The following is a 16,945-nucleotide window of genomic DNA, read 5'->3' as shown; positions in this document are numbered from 1 at the left end:
AGTATTATTTATTGTTATTTTAACATAATGATTCATTTTATATGGCATGCAAAATGTCCACAGTAACTCACAAAATCGTAATAACACGATTGTAAACAAACCACGGAACAGGTGGGGTTCAGACTTGTGGTGAGTGAGTGGTGGATCTCCAGGCCAGTGTGTAAGCCACTGGGCCAGCCGGCTTACTGGCTTACACACTGGCCTGAAGTTTTACCCCACTCACTTGCCATGGATTCAAATCCCATCCGTTTCGTGTTTTTTTTTTTTTTTTGTGTCCATAGTAACTCAGGGCTAATCAGAAATATATCTAAATTTGATATGTTTACCTAGTCTAATGCTCTCAGCAGAAAGTGTCTTATTGCTTTCAAATATTGTTACTGTGTCTTTTATTTGTCCTGGCAAGCATCTCTTGATGCAATTAATATGCTTATATATTTGTAGATGCATTTTTTTTTATACTGCTACAACCACAGACTAGTTTTGTTTGTAGATATACAAAATGTAATTGTTTGCCAAATTAACTGTAGATCAGAACCATAGGTAGCCCTAGATTTGTGTTTATGTGAACCATAGATTATATTAAATCTTGTCATCATTCACAGCCTCCAGTGTTTGTTACAAAACATCTATAGGGATGACCCCAACTTATGAACTATGAGTTGCATTCCCAGTGTTTAAAACCTGTAAATGAATCATTTGTAACCTCGATCCTATTATCCTGTCGGAAATGATAAGACAAAGGATGTTGGTGTATCACATGTGTTTGTAACTGCAGACTGGCATTCATAAAATAATTGTTTTCTCGGTGTCATTTTTGAACCTCAGTTGTAAGTCTGACTCGGGTAGTTCGGGCGTCTGTAAGTTGAGGATCCCCTGTACTGTAATGTTGGGTTAGTTATAGGTAAACAGTGTTTTGATTTCTGCTGCTGAGTGTGAACTGTATACAACCTCTCCTCACTTAACGACATAGTTCTGTTCCTAAGACCATGTTGGTAAACAAATTCGTCGCTAAATGAGGAGCATACTGTAATGGTAGTAGGTTTGCACAATTTATAACATTTCTGGTATATGTTTAAATGTTTATACAGTGTACTGTATATTGTAATTAACAGAATAGAGGAAATCAGCTCTAATATACATTATTTAGGTATGAGCCCGTCGTAAGTCCGAGTCGTTGGTAAATAAGTATGTCACTAAGTGAGGAGAGGCTGTATTGTTAACACCTGAGCTTATCTGTTATTTATGAACCGCTTTATCGAGACTTGTAAAGCAGTTAATTAGTCTCTGAATTTTACAACATAAAGCATAGTTCATGCCCCACATAAAACAATTGGAAGAGTGGATAACAGAGCAGAATTGGCTTACAAATAAAGAAGTAATTGATGTGAGCTCAGGTGAGAGATGTTAATACTGAGATGCTTTTGCACTTAAGTCTCATGACCACTCATTGATGAAAAGTAAGAAATCACCTAGAAAAATTAAATGCATGTAAAGAGAAATCCAGTTATTTCAGTTTTAGGTGGAGACCACCTCCAGAAGAGGATTTTTGACTCGATTCAAAATTTACAGACCTTACCTCATATTTTTTTTGTTTTTCTGTTCACTTACAGAAAAATAAAGTAAAATTTATTTTCCAATGTGCATAGTATTACATTGTGTATTGGTGTATCAAACCTGGAAAAGCATAATAGTTATGCAGTGTATTTCAGGCAGACTGAAGATTAAACAGATTAAATTAGTTATAGTTTCTCACTTTTCGGTAGCGAGATGTTTCCAGTGCATCGAGTAGTGTGTGCGCTCCAAGACACTAATGGTGATCCACATCTGGAAGTTGTGAGTCATCAGGGGGTGAGTGACTCTAGTCACACACCAGTCTTAACTTTACTGTCTTCCTCACCTCACTTTATCATTGTTGTACTTTTTTTTTCTTGTCTCTCTCTCTCTCTCCTCCCCTCCTTCAGTCCTCTCTCTCTTCCTCCTTCCTCCCCTTCCTTTACCCTCTGCTCACCATCTCTCTCTGTTACTCTCCACAGATCTTGCAGTGGTTAGGCTGAGAATTTGTGCTGTTATGTCCCAAGCCAAGAGCTTATCATCTTCAGCTTATTTCATTACTTGGCTTTAGAAACTTGTTTAGTACAATTCATTTCTAGGTGTGCACTTCAAATATCAAGCAAGCTTCATATAGAGATCCAGGTCAAGCCAGCTCTGAACCTCAACTTTTATTTGCTCTGATAATTTGATTTCCCCAATGTAAATTGTTGTGAGAACTTGTTGCTAATGCAAGCCAGTACTGTATAAGAATGAATGATCATTGATAGAGTGGTTTCTTTGAGAAGACTACAGTCACACTGAAATTACTGATGTAATTATTTCTTTGGGAAGTGTACAGAAAGACATGAAGTTACTGATGGTTGTCTGTGGTGTCATGTAATACCTGTCTTCATGGCATGGCTGCCCAGGACTTTGTTCCAGGTGGAGGACCCTGAAAATATTGGGCTTGTACATACATAACAGTAAGGGTGCTCTCATCTTTCCAGTGTTGAAGGTTATTCTGATGTGACAGGCTAACCATGTTGGGGAAAGACAAGACTTCAGTTGCCTTGTGCAATCCTCATCATTATCCATTAGCTGGAGATTAAACTGGAGGCAGGGGAGTCAAGAGAGTGATACATGCTGATAGAGAACTTGTGCCTTTTATGGTTTTGCAGCCTCTGTTGTCACTAACATTGAGCGCTAAATCTCCACCATGCATTTTTGTACCAGTTTCAGTAGCAACATCATCCTGTCTAGAGATGATCATTTTCTGGTATCTCGGTAACAAAAGTTTCCTGCCATTGCTTATCGGAGACAGATAGCCTCTTACTCGCAATTAACCTTCCTGAAGGCATTGATCATCTTCATCTGTGTGGATCAATGTTAATGAGGTCATCTGTACAGGCACAGCATTCAAGGATGAGGTGAAGGTTGCCATGAAAGTAGACATTCCATAGCAAGGGACCAAACACTCACCCTTGTGGTACACTGGTGCTGATTAAGTGACCTGCACTTTTCCATAAAAAACAACAGTGAAAGAATAGTTTTGTAGTTTGTCATTCATGTGTAGAATGAAGCCAGAGAGTTTTACTGCTCGTAGTTTTGCAAGAGGCCTCAGTGCAATGCCTGGTTACTGGCACCAATATTGTCCAGTGGTTTTGGATTTATTCAGTGACTGGTGCTCCAGTCACTGGAGGCCTTTATTAACCACAGCATTTCACCCACATAGTGACTATCAAGTCATTAGGGAGTATGTGAGATAAAGGACTTGTATACAGGAATAGCTAACATGTACCTATTCTTACTCTGTGTTTATAATGGCAGATTCTTCACATCACCATTCTTTGTCTCATTCTTTGATGGCAAGTGCCAGTGTCTCTATTTACATATAACAAATACACTGTATAATGTGTTCTGCGTGCATGTGGTGTTCCAACCCTTTGACCACAAAGGGCAATTTATCCTTTACTAGACAGATCTGGTAGAAGTGAATGAGATGTTATGCTAGGTGGTCAGCACATCACACAATTTTGGGTTTGCCCAATCCCTAAGCCTTTCCTGTGTTTAGTGGTATAAGGAGATTAAGCTCTTCTGTCTTCTTGTCACTCCTTACAACTTGAACATAGTTGCATCAAACATGAAGTTACTAGTAGGAACTTGCGTCATGACAGCAAATTGGTCTGAGTATAAGTAAACTATGATAGTTGATAACGTTAGTCACTTCCTGTTAATCTAGGGGTGGTGGTTTTGTGTCCCAGGTAAAAAATTTCTTTATTCACTGACTAATGTTAACCAACTTTGAAGTCCTCTCCTCCTTCCTGATGCCAGTTTTCATTTTCCACCACTTCCCAAAAAGAGATGACCCAGTGTTGAACTTCTTCCAACTGCCAAAAGGCAAGTCTGTGGAGATCTTTGTTGTAGGTGTGATAAGTCTTTGTGGCTCCTATGGTACTTTTGTAATAAGCATCAGCAAATAATTCTCTTCCCTGTTGTTTCCTTCCCCTCCCTCCCATCTCTGTTTCCCTTCTTTTCCCTCTTCATTACAGCCATAATCATTATGGAACAGTTATTAACGACCTAGTCAAGAGTGCAAAAAAAAGCAATGACAGAATTTGAGGTATTCTGGCATATTGTGTGCTCTAATCTTCCTGTACAATTGCTAGCCACTCCAGCTTAATTTTGTAGGCTGAGACATTTAGTAGGCCTAGCTAGCCTATTAATACCTTTGAGTTTTTTATTTATAAATTATCTGTCATATATCTTCCCAAAGTGATGTAAGAGGTGGCTGTGTCATGCTCTTCAGGCAGAGCTTGCAGTCTTGTCTTATAAAGCATTGATTATTTTCATAAACAAACAGAATGGAATTTTAATGTTGCATTTCCACAAAAATAAGTCAAATACTCATTAAATTATTGTACTGTATTTCATTGATGTTCAATAATACCAAGATAAGTTGAATTGGATTAGGTTATAGTATATTTTAAGTTAGTTTTATCAAGATTAGGTGAACTTTAAGTTATTTTGATACAAAATTAAAAGCCTATATATATTACTTTATTAGTTTACAAAAATTTATATCTAGCAAGGTATAAGATAAATATTTTGAAAAGTGTATTTTTTGGGGCAAAGTTGGCTTGTGTCAGTACCTCTGTGTAAGAAGCACAGCAGTTATGTGTAGTATGCTTAGCAGATACTACAGCCACTCAACATCTTCAGGAGTCAAGGACTCGACATTATTTCTCTAAGGTAGCTTACAAAGAATTCTGCTTGCTGGCTTTGTATCAGTTGAGAGATTAATATCAACTCCCAGAGGAAACCTCGGTACTTTATGTGTTTTGCAACGATTTGTGGAATGCAGAAGGTTGTAAACTGATGTCTGGTAATGTATTTAAAATACAATATGCAAGAGTATACATTTTGTGTTTGCAGTTTAGCTTTAACTTCAAAATGAAAATATTTAGATTATGTAGTGCCATTGTTTGTAATATTATGATAGTGATCAATTTTAGGAGTGGTAAGGGTGGTTCTTGAGAGGCTATTGCATGATACTGCAAGAATCATGATGAGTAGACACAAGTGTAATTATATGGAAATTTTATTGGCAATGTTTTGTTCACCTAGTGGGTTTTATCAGTTCACTCAATGAAATCCACTGTATGGGCAAAACTTTGTCAATACAAGGCCCATGTAACTGCATTTGTCTGTCATGGAATTCGTGTGTGTGTTGCTAACCCATACTACAAGAACCAGAGAGAGTAACTCTCATGTCACTCCCAAAATCTGAACATCACTCATATTTGTTTTAATGTATATAGAATGTGTCTGTTGAATAATTTAAGAAGTAAGAAGTTAGCTGACATGGCTTTGTATTATTTATGAAAAACTATTAAAGTACATGATTACAAGCAAGATGAACAGTGCACTGACCTTGTGGTCACTTCTTTCAAGATGTGTTGACTAAATTATGCTGTTTGTATCGCCTCTTTGACTCCCAAAACACTTAATTTTTGTACATGTAGAGTCGTGGAGTTTTCATCTTTGGATGCTAAATATGAAGAAATGTGATACTTTACTGTTAAGTCATAATGTGGTGTTTATGTATGTCATGTGCCATGAAGGTTCCTCATATGTTGCTCCATGAGAGATAGTCATGTCATGTACTGTGAGAGGCTGCCATGTTGTGCACCATGAGAGGTGGCCATGTCATGTACCATGAGAGGTGGCCATGTCATGTACCATGAGAGGTGGCCATGTCATGTACCATGAGAGGTGGCCATGTCATGTACCATGGCAGGTGTTCATATATACACAGTGAGAGAGGCTCATGTTGTACACCATGAGATGTGTTCACTTCATTCACCATAATAGCATTCATTTTGTTGTAGACAAAGTTCATGCTGGCTGACATTCTTCATACTGATAGTGAATGTTGTCCAAGTACAAAGTCCCGATGATGTTAGACTCGAGAAGCCTATAATGCAAAGACTTGTACGCTTGTTGATTCACTCGGCTAAACATTATTATTGTGTCTACATTGGAAATGTTTTCTTATTCATTATGTGATACTACTATTTTAAAAGCTTATTATGTTACATTGAGGGTAAATTGCAGTGGATATACAAAAATAGCACTAGTCACTAATGAACATAGAAATTTTTTTTTCCAGTGGTGCCATTGTTATATATTCTACTTTCAAGAGGCTTGTGTAATGGAGAGCAAAAAACCCTTCAACACATCTAGATGAAATGTAAATGTTCCATGTTGAATAATTATTACAAATTCATTTGATGGAATATCTTTATTCTTCATTTTTGTAATTAATGTGTGTTGTAATATTTTATTTAATAAGACGAAAAAATGCAATGTTGTTTAATGTGGGTCCTTAAAGCCAGGTGACATTTTACCACTAAGTGCTAGCTGTTTTATGTTCTAGGTGTTTCATGTTTGATTTTACTCTTTTTATCCAGAAAGATTATATCAGGGCCAATGTTAATATAGATTTCAGAAGGTACAACTATTTTATACATGTTAGTGCCAAGGCTTACCTTTCCAGACATATAATTTTCCAGAGAATTTTTGTTAAAATTGAATAGTTTAGAAATAGTGTATATTGCTCCCTTAACTGTTTTGTTGGCTACCAGCTAGCACTGTTGTAAAGAGCATTTTATAAGTGTGAGTATTTCACTTGCTGTAAGTGCTCCATCAGTCACAGGTTGCTAGCTATGCTTTGCAGTAGTTGTTTTGTGTAGGAGGAATCTCACCCATCTTATATTGGTTGGAGTAGTTAAAAAAGTTGTTCTCCACAATTAGTATTAATGGCACATAGCCCCTTCATCTTGATGACTTATTTATGTAATTGTGAGCTTATAATGACTCACAAAATCATAACACGATTGAGTGGGTTGAAACCCCACCCGTTCCGTGAGTTGAAGTTATAATATCATGTTTAGGGTTGGAGGGGGGCTCGGTGACCCACATGGGTTTAACATTTTTTTTATGACTACAAAAGTTATGGTTGGAGGGAGGGAGGGGTGGTATAACTTTCAGGTACTTATAATAAGTTTTGAACAGGTCAGTAACACCTGTCATTTAACTTAATCCATAGTACCAATTATCACAGAGTTCATTGCCTTTGGTAAATCTTGTCTGGCTATAGGAGCAAATGTTACAGAAATTTTTAATGGACACTTTTTTAATGTTTATATACTGATTGATTTGTAAAGCTAAGAATTTCATAACTCTGAAGGAATTTGCTTATTGATACTGAGAACACTATGTAATTTTATATTGAGCAACTGGTATTCTACTACTGAGGAAAAACACATTTGAGACATTTTCTCAAAACTTTGTATAAAAGTGTCAGCAGTTGATAATATTTGAACAAGAAGATAACTGTGAAGATTGAAGAAGTTGTTTGCTATAGTGAACAATATTGTGCTTTAGTCGGTGGTAAACTGCAACATTTGGGAGTCAAACTGAATAGCCAAATTTTAGTTAGGCTTGATTGTGGCAACAGCTTTCCAGTGAATAATGTACCAGGAACTGCCATTTTCCATAGTATTTAAAAGTATATTTTGATAAAAGCTATTGGAAAAGAGATACTCATAACAATTTTAAGTCAATAGAACCCTACTATATTACTGTTCCCATGTAAAGGAATAACTTAGCTATAATACGTAACGTTCAAATAAGTTAGAAAAACGTCTTGTGAATTTGAGAGGACTTTACCATATATAGGAGTTTCTCATGTCCTGGGCATCTCCGAGTTACACTCCCATGCCCTGGGCATCCCCAAGCTACACTCACATGCCCTGGGCATCCCCAAGTTACACTCCCTTGTAGATTAACCTGGCTATCTTACTTTCCTCAGGTGCTGTATGACCCCTATGGGTTTAGCACTTCCCCTGACTATAATAATACTTGTACTGTATATGGAAATCTTATACAATGGGATCTCTAAATAATCTTCAGATAGTTTTTTAATAATAAATAAGTTTTTTTTATTAAATCTTGATTTCAATTAAAAATTCATTACTCCTTCCCTGTTCCACCTACTTTTTACCTCCTTTACCTCTCTTCCTTTCATTTCCCCTTCCTCCCCTCTTTTCTTTCCTCTCCCTCTTCCTCCTTCCCTCCCTTTCTCACCCCTCCATTCCTCTCCCTGTAAACTGTCACCTCAGGTGCATGGAAATATTTATTTGTTGAATGGTGGAATTGATTTGAAAATAAAACTGTTTTTGATTGTTAAGTTTGCTGCTATGAATATATCTAAATCTAAAGATTTTTAACTTGTAAAGTGTGATTAGCAGTTTAAATGACAGGTCAGTTTTTGATAACATAGAGGATATATTTATAATTGGAATTCCTTACTTTTTCTGTGTCTTAAGAAGATTCTTAGGGAAATAATACAAGTTTTCAAGAGGGAACTGAACCAATACCTCCAGGTGCCAGATCAGTTGTACCATGATGGCTATGTATGTTTGCATGCCACTAACAGCAATGGCCTAAATAGCCAAGCCATCGACAAGAAAGCCTAGCCTCACGCTGGGCTGTGAGGGTAGAACCCTCAGATCTGGGCACAAATATTCTATTTGTATTTCTTCACATGACTGGACTTAACACCTATGTCCACCACAGTTACAGTTGAGCAACTGAACACAAACACATTGCAGATCTTCCTCTATCCATTTGTGTGTGTATAAATGGTTTAGATACTGACAAGTTGATAAATGAGACACTTGAGAAATATTTGGGAGTCTCTATTCTGGAAACATTTTGCCATGCAGTGGCTTCTTCAGTCTATTGCAGAGAGAGGTGAAAGATGAAGAAGAGTTTGAGGTAATGAGTCCCTCAGCCTGGAGTCAATGTGACTTTTGTCAAGATTGATGGAATGAACACATTGACTCTTAGACTGAGGGATTGATTACCTCAAACTCCTCCTCATCTTCAACCTCTCTCTGCATAGGACTGGAGAAGCTACTGCATGGCAAAACATTTCCAGAATAAAGTTTCCCCTATGTTACAAAAGAGTCTCATTTATCTACCCATTTACTCTACACTTTAAAATGGTGCAACTTAAAGTTAATCTCCCTCTTAAGAGGCACATAAGTACCCCTGTCTTCTAACAACATGTTCATTTTTCCACTATAATCTACCTTGTCCATAATTACTATCACATGGAGGTCTGAGCTTTGCTCAAACATCTACAACACAATTGTCATCAAAGATTTGTTAAGTTATACTATAAATTAAGGAAGGATCCTAGACTTCACCTTACCAAAGCAGACAGAGCAAATGCAATAGTAATTATGGACAAGGTGGATTATAGTGGAAAAATGAACATGTTATTAGGGGTACTTACGTGTCCCTTAACATTTTCAAAAATGTGTTCATAGGGATTTTCAACATGTGAGATATTTAACTCATATTTTGTAGATGTTGAGGGTTTTGCTTTGGCTAAAACTTGTATAGATATTTTATAATTCTTGCCATGCTAATAATTTTCTGTTGGTGTGGCTCCTTTTGCCTGCCCCTTGCCAGAAGGTGGCAATGGAATTCGTGATAATCACTGTCTTTTGTATATACATTTTGAGATCTCATGAAACTGTACTCATTGTTCAAGTTAAAATAGATCACTACTGATAGCTAAGAGTGGTGTACAGGTTCTTAGATGTTGAATCATCATAGGGAAAATATTTTGTAAATTTCATACAGCTAGAGGTTCCTACTCTATGTAGAACATGTTTATTTGTGATGTGGTTAGTCACTTTAAGCCTTTATTGGCCATGTAATTAGGATATAATTAACAATAGTCTTGGTAGGCAAGTGTGTAGTTTAATGAAGGCTTTAAATTACTAACAATGTCACACTTAATTGAAGATCCTCATTAAAGATGTTTATATTAAATTTGTCTTTATATCTCCTATTTTATGGCCTTTTGTAATCACTCACTTTTTTTACCTGGAGGTTATGAAGCTTCTTTAAAAGGCATTTTCATAGTGTCGCTGTTCTTTTTATGCTCATACCATTTAACCTTCTCAGAGTATTTGCATGGTATTTTGCGCTTGACTTGCCAGAAATGCATGCATTTTGGAGCACTGGATAAGGGGATGCCTTGGAGCACTCGGTATATTGCACGTTCTATAAACATTACTCTTCTAATTGTAATACTACTGTGTAAATATGTTACAGATTTTTGCTGAACAAAGTCATCCTTTATGTGGAATGTATAATATTTCTTGTGACTCAGTACTGACAAAGGTTTAAAAGTGTGTATAATGAAAATGGATTGTTTAAAATGTGAAGTTTTAATATAAACTTATTGGAGAACAATAATTGCACTTCATTATGCACATACATCTGTACATGGGTGTAACACTGAGGTTTAATATTGTGTGTTTTAAAAGTGAGCTTTTTTATTAAGTAACGCCAGAGCTTTGACTTTTGCAGGCGAGTCTACCTACTTGTGAGTCCTTGAAGCTTTGGCTGAGTGTTTTGGCTTGGCATTGTGTACCTGACTCTCCGGAAGTGATGCATGTAGGGTAACTCCCTCTCCTCTAGTGCCCACCAACCCTCACCCTGCGTATGCCACCACCACCATCCACGTCCAAGTCAGCCATGACACTTACTTGACTTTCCCTGGGTCGGTTGCCCTGGTGTTGGCATTACAAAGGGTTCCCTGACCTCGCTTGGTAATGTGCAAGTAAGCCTTGGATGGGTCTGACTGCCACATCTCCACTCATGTATCTCTTAATGGTTCATAAACATAACACTGTTTTAATGATCAACTTGCAAGTTGAAGCTTCATTCTTCACACTGATTCTTTGTTATAATTTAACACTAAACTTGTTTCAGACTTATGAGTTTTATAATGTATGACGAACACCTGGTGCCAATTTGGCAAAACAAAGTTGTTCACAAACATATGCAATTTGTTAAATTAATGTGTATATATTTTGTTGATTTTGGGATATTTTATGTGCATGATTCAGATGCATCAGAAAGAAAGAGAGAGAGAGGATGTGCAGACTACCGCTTGATGATGAGAAATAAAAGCAAATGCAATATCTGCTTATGCTTTTTTGACTTGCATTAATGAGCTTTTCATCAGTGTTATACCTGATTGACCCAATGGTTAAAACCATGTTATAGTTAATTAAGTAATACATCTTGCAGGCTGCAGCTGTTTATGTATGTATGTAAGTATAGGTATGTATGTATAGGTATATATGTGTGTGTGTGCATGTGTGTGTGCATGTGCCCTTATGTGTGCATATGTGTGTATGTTTACTTGTGTTTGTTCTAAGTCACACTATAATATACACTATACCATGGCAATACTCCTGAGTTATATTCTACCCAGGTAATGGAGTGCTTGACCTAGGCATATCCATGAAAGCACTACCATAGCACAGGTGAGGGGCTTATCCCATTCCTCAGTGGTAGTGTTTAACTAGGGCTACTCTCATATTAGCCCCACTTCATGATCCACTCTCTCCTTCCATTCCTCAGAGGTAGTGTTTAACTTGGGCTACTTTCACGCTATCCCCACTTCATGATCCACTCTCTCTCTCTCTCCTTCCATTCCTCAGTGGTAGTGTTTAACTTGGGCTACTCTCACACTAGTCCTACTTCATCGTCAACTCTTTCTCCTTCCTTATTACCTTCACAGTAAATTTTATTTTTCTATTTGTCTTTTTTCTCACATGTCCCTCTAAACTTTTTTGTGATTTTTTCCTTCTACTCTTTTGCATGTCCATTCATTTTACAAATATTTATTCTCAATGCTAGCACTTACTGCTTTTCTTTTATGGGGCCAAGGCCAGCAGTGAGTATTCTTTGACAAATATTTTAAATGCTCCTGCTTAAGTCTTTTAATACTTAATGTCATTTGAAATATTTAGGGAAGACTTTTTTTTGAAATCTCCCCCTCAAAGACTGGGCTCCCATAGGAAACACGCATCTATGTTAGAGATGTACTTCAAGCTAATTACAGACCATGATCAGATCAAAGTATTTTGGTGATTATCATCATCTGAAAATGATTCCAAATTTACTACTAGTTTACAGTGCAGCGTGTAGTAATGTGTGTGCTTATAGGTTAGTAGAGAGGGTGTTGATAGTAATAACTCAAACTGTACTGTACCCTTATATTTACCTTTTCGTAAGGAATGAACTCAACCTGTCGTATTAGACGGTTGAAAATGATCTTGATCTCTGCCAATAGGCCTTCATGACATGTTGTAGTAGAAGTTGAATATAACTTAAAGATGTACATTTGTGCCTAAATTTCATTTAATTAAATAGTTTATTTGTACATAAATTGTCACATTACCATAGAGTTGCCAAAGGCATAAGTCTATATTTATAATGCAGTATAATACAGTATAATGTGAATAAAGTATAATAAACACTTATCAGTGCTCAGTAATAAGCCACATGGAGACAGAAACTCAGTTAATTAATTGATCTGTACATTTTGATCCCCATCTGGGATCCTCTTCTGGGATCCTCCTCCTGTTATCCTTTTCTGGGATTCTCTTCTGGGATTCTCTTCTGGGATTCTTTTCTGGGATTCTTTTCTGGGAACCCCTTCTGGGATCCTTTTCTGGGATCCTCTTCCTGCTGAAAAGGATCCCAGAAGGGGGCCGAAATATACAGACCAGTCAGTCTCCAGAGATTGTCTCCATGTGGATTAATAATGAGCACAGTATAAAGTTTTTAGTCTAACTAGGCACAGTCCAGTAAATGTTTGTAATCTGGCACTCAGCAGTGTGTGGGTAGCAATATCTTCAGCATTTTTGTTTTTGTTATAAAACATTAATTAATTTACCCCATAAACAGTTATTGGCCCACAGTTGTGCCAATATTTTGCAGTTACATAAAGTTATCACTGAATAAATTTATGCAATTTGATTGAAGCACTGTTGCAATTGCAGTGGTTACCTGTGCATTACTCAGTGGCAGGTTACAGACATAGCATGGGTATGGAGATTTTAGGACTGGAGACATACTGTATTTGCTTGCAGGCATGCATAATTATCTTAATCGATCATTATCCAAAAAATTCTGAAATAATAAGTTATCGTTATTTATTTGCTAAACTCTCTTAATAACAGTACAAGAAATTTATCACATTATCATTAGGTTCCTGAAGTGTTAATGCTTAAATCTTATTCTCTAAGTTTTGCTTTGAGAAAAGTATATTTTATTATTGGGTACAATTTGCATTTGCATGCAATTTTTTTGTGAAGAGATCAGGTAAAGCCAAGTATAGCTAATCTGATTGTTGAAGTTAATTACATACAAATATTTTAATGTAGTCATTATTTTTTTACTTATTTTTAGTTTAATTTCTACTAGAAAAGTACAAAGTATTGTTAGATGCTGTAATATCATGCATTTGGAAAAATTATTAGTTTTTTTGTATATAGATGGTATAAGAGGAACTAGGATGTAGTTTATATGGCTGGATTTATTACATATTGAAGTACTTGAAGTAATATTTTATATTAAATTGATTTTGTTCATGGCTACCATGAGTATATTCTCATGCCACATTTGACCAAAGATACTTAGCCAACCCCTCTACAATACAGTGGGTAGTGCGCTACATTATTATTTACAGGAACAGAGTTCCCATGCATGTACTAGGCAGCATGGTACACCTGTCGTGCACATGATAGCTTCATTATTTCATGTAATCTTGTACTTGGTGGCCTCTTCCTGCAGAGACATGTGCCACAAGTCAAAGAGAGATGATACTCTTTGTGTCTGATAACTAACCCACAAATTGAAAATTGAGCCTAGATGACGTCTGTCTGTCTTCAACTTGATGATGGTCTGGGATGCACCAAAATGCTGTCTAGTTTCCACTTCTAATTAGTGGGTTAGGTGTAAATTTTTCTAGCAATTGTATTGTGACTTTTATTATCTACACTTTGTGTGTGTTGTCTTGGCCACCACTATAGTGTGCATGACAATTTCTCCCACCATTGGGCAGGGTTTAAAAAATAGTCTGACATATATGTTAACTTCTTTGCATGCTTAGTTATTTAATTGTAATTTGGCCCAATTTATAGATATATAGATTGTTGATCTGGTAATGAAACATTTGTTAAGTTAAAACATTTTTTAAACTCTCCCACGATTAGAGCCATTTGAAACTACAAAGAAATATTATTTTAAATATTTAACATACGTATATTCGTTTGTTAGATACGTGTCAGTAATTTTATTTTTATGAAATTGCTCTAGGTAAAATACAGTATATATTTCTTGATTCATCTTAAGTCTGCTCGTACCTGTAGCTAGAAAATTTGTTATCTAGTTATTTGTAAAATATATTTGGCTATTTTTCTAAAAAAAATATATATATATATATACGTATATGAAGTAGCAGGTATCTATGTAAAGAAGTTTCTGCTATGAATGTCCTGCTCACATCCAAACTTTTCTTTGAATAAAAGACAAATCAAGACAATGTCTAAGTTTAATTTTTCTTTATTTTTCAAAAAAAAAAAAAGATTTTATTGAAAATGCCAACTTTAGATTTTTTAGGTTGTTGCCTGAGGGAGCCTCACTTATAAGATTTCCACATTTACTTAGATTTCCTGGCTCAAATAAGTCGCCACAAATGATATAGTCCTACATTACATGGAAACATAAAGTGATGCAACACTCGGTGCAAACCAGCCTCAATAATATCTAAAGATCAAAATAAACAAATGTGCTCATTAAACAGATGTGACCACCATGAACTACAATTGAAGCCTCCAAAACACATCATAATAGCCCTGCAACTTTCAAGCAATATGACTAAGAGGCAGACGTGGGCAACCTGCATCAGTTTAACTCCAACGCTCATGACATAATATTTCCGACCCACTCCAAGGGTGTAGATGGCAGGCATTCTACACCGATGCACTAGGAAGGAAAACAGTCGAACTACTTTAGGGGATTTGTACAAACAGATTAAGAACTTCTAACAACTATCAAAAGGCTTGAAGATGCAGTATCATCACTGCAAAATTACCACACTGCTATGAAATCTGGTTACTGGTGAAGAGCTCTTGATCTAAGGAATTGGACCTAGTCTTCCCTTGGACTGAACCTGAATGCCTCCCATTCCCCCAGCTGCTGTAAAACCTTTACAGGTTTAGCACTCCTCATGAATATAATATAAAAAATGGTAGCTAAGCAAGCAAACAAAATAACGGAACTGAAAAGCATGCTGAGCCATCAAATAAACAAAATGAAGCTGCATAGACCACTAACAAACAAATGACATCTCTTCAGACACACAACCAAACATAACTGAAGGATCTCGATACCAAACAAACAGATGCAGCATTCTGACCACAGATCTGATGGAACAATTACAACTTAATAACTCAACTACTATAAAGATCTGTACTTCAGAAGGCCCAAGTGAAAACTGTGTTAAAATAGTGTTTGATACTTTGAAAAAATTAATTTTTTATTTATTAATACATTGGCCTTCTCCCACCAAGGCAGGGTGACCCAAAAAAAGAAAAATTTTCATCATCATTCACTCCATCACTGTCTTGCCAGAGGTGCACTTAGACTACAGTTATAAAACTGCAACATTAACTCCCCCTACTTCAGAGTGCAGGCACTGTATTTCCGGTTTCCCTGACTCCCTTCATAAATGTTACCTTGCTCACATTCCAACAGCACGTCAAGTCCTGAAAACCATTTGTCTCCATTCACTCCTATGTAACACGCTTCTGTCTAACATGCTACACTCTGATATTGACCCCACATATATCAGAGAAACATATTAAGGATTTTGCTTGTTGGACGTGAAGCCATATAGACAAGCAGGTATGTGTACCATGTATATGTGAGAGTTTTCTTGTTTCTAAACCTCTACATCCCTCAAGGAAGGTTCCTTAATGCTGGTGAGGGGCTCTTGATTTAGGAAATTGGATCTGTGCTCCACTTCCCGGAATTGAGCCTGAATACCTTTCACCCTCCCCCACATGTGCTGTATAATCCTACGGGTTTAGCGCTGCCCTATGATTATAAGACAATAATAAATCTTTTCAGTGATTATTGCCTGTCAGCACTGTGTGACCCTTGTGGGTTTAGTGCTTAGTTATGATTATGATAATTATAATATTGCTTGCACTGATGAATGTAGTAATTATTTCTCTAAGGTTATTTAAAAACAAAAATTACGAATTTGTGGTGTAAGGCAGAAAGACCGGAAGTAAACAGAAGTGGTCTCCCCTGGGAGGTGTTTTGATGCTGGTGAAAGGCTTTTGCTCCAAGGACTTTGAGGTACTCTTCCTTTTCTCACATTAAACCCGACTACCTACCATTTCCCCAGGTACCATATGACCCCAGTAGATAAGTAAGGCACATGTAACACTTTGATATCTTATTGACAAGAGGTTTCACCTGCTCAGAAGGCTTCAGTCAAAATACGGAGGAAACAGTGAAAGTTGTGGAAATGTAGAAATGAGGTGATCAATCCCTCTGCCTTGTAGTGTTCAGCTCCATAACATCAGCTATGGGGTAAGTATTTAATCCATATGTGTCGTACAATGCTTAGGGAATGGGATGTAATCATATAGGATCCAAGGAAAGGAAGGATAGCTCCAATTCCTTGAATCAAGAGTTCTTCACTAGGAAAGTGAATGGAGAAAATGATGTTGCCATCATATCAACTGTCTTTTTTTTTTATTATCCCTTCAAGGAGGCGAGGCTGAAGGCTTTTGTTCCAAAGATTTGGAGCTGCCTTCCCTAATTGCCTCCCATTCCCCAGGTGCATTTACTATCTTCAGCTAGCATTTTTACTGCTGAACTGTATGCCATTCTTGCAGCACTTATTCGTATCGCATCTATGCCTGTGTCATCATTTGTAGTAGTCTCAGACTCCCTTAGT

The 16,945-nt window shown here is 36.7% G+C and overlaps 1 protein-coding gene across 11 annotated transcripts in view; it reads left to right on the top strand.

The window, feature by feature from the left end:
- The window catches only part of LOC128701272 (phosphatidylinositol 3,4,5-trisphosphate 3-phosphatase and dual-specificity protein phosphatase PTEN), a 97,992-nt gene extending 83,476 nt beyond the window's left edge, over positions 1–14,516 (top strand). For 6 of the 11 annotated variants that reach the window (XM_053794916.2, XM_053794912.2, XM_053794911.2 and 3 more), the window contains one exon: positions 1–9,939. This exon is cut by the window's left edge and continues 1,028 nt beyond it. Coding sequence is in view for 1 of the 11 variants with exons in the window: in XM_053794914.2 (XP_053650889.1) it covers positions 10,483–10,502 (20 nt within the window). In the remaining 10 variants the exon portion in view is untranslated. Of the gene's footprint in view, positions 9,940–10,482 lie in introns of those variants that run through there. The other 5 variants (XM_053794914.2, XM_053794913.2, XM_053794910.2 and 2 more) reach the window with 1 other exon arrangement.
- Positions 14,517–16,945: the final 2,429 nt, after the last annotated feature.

Source organism: Cherax quadricarinatus, chromosome 72, assembly GCF_038502225.1.
Source record: "Cherax quadricarinatus isolate ZL_2023a chromosome 72, ASM3850222v1, whole genome shotgun sequence".
Classification (NCBI taxonomy): domain Eukaryota; kingdom Metazoa; phylum Arthropoda; class Malacostraca; order Decapoda; family Parastacidae; genus Cherax; species Cherax quadricarinatus.
This window is presented reverse-complemented; position numbering and strand designations above follow the sequence as displayed.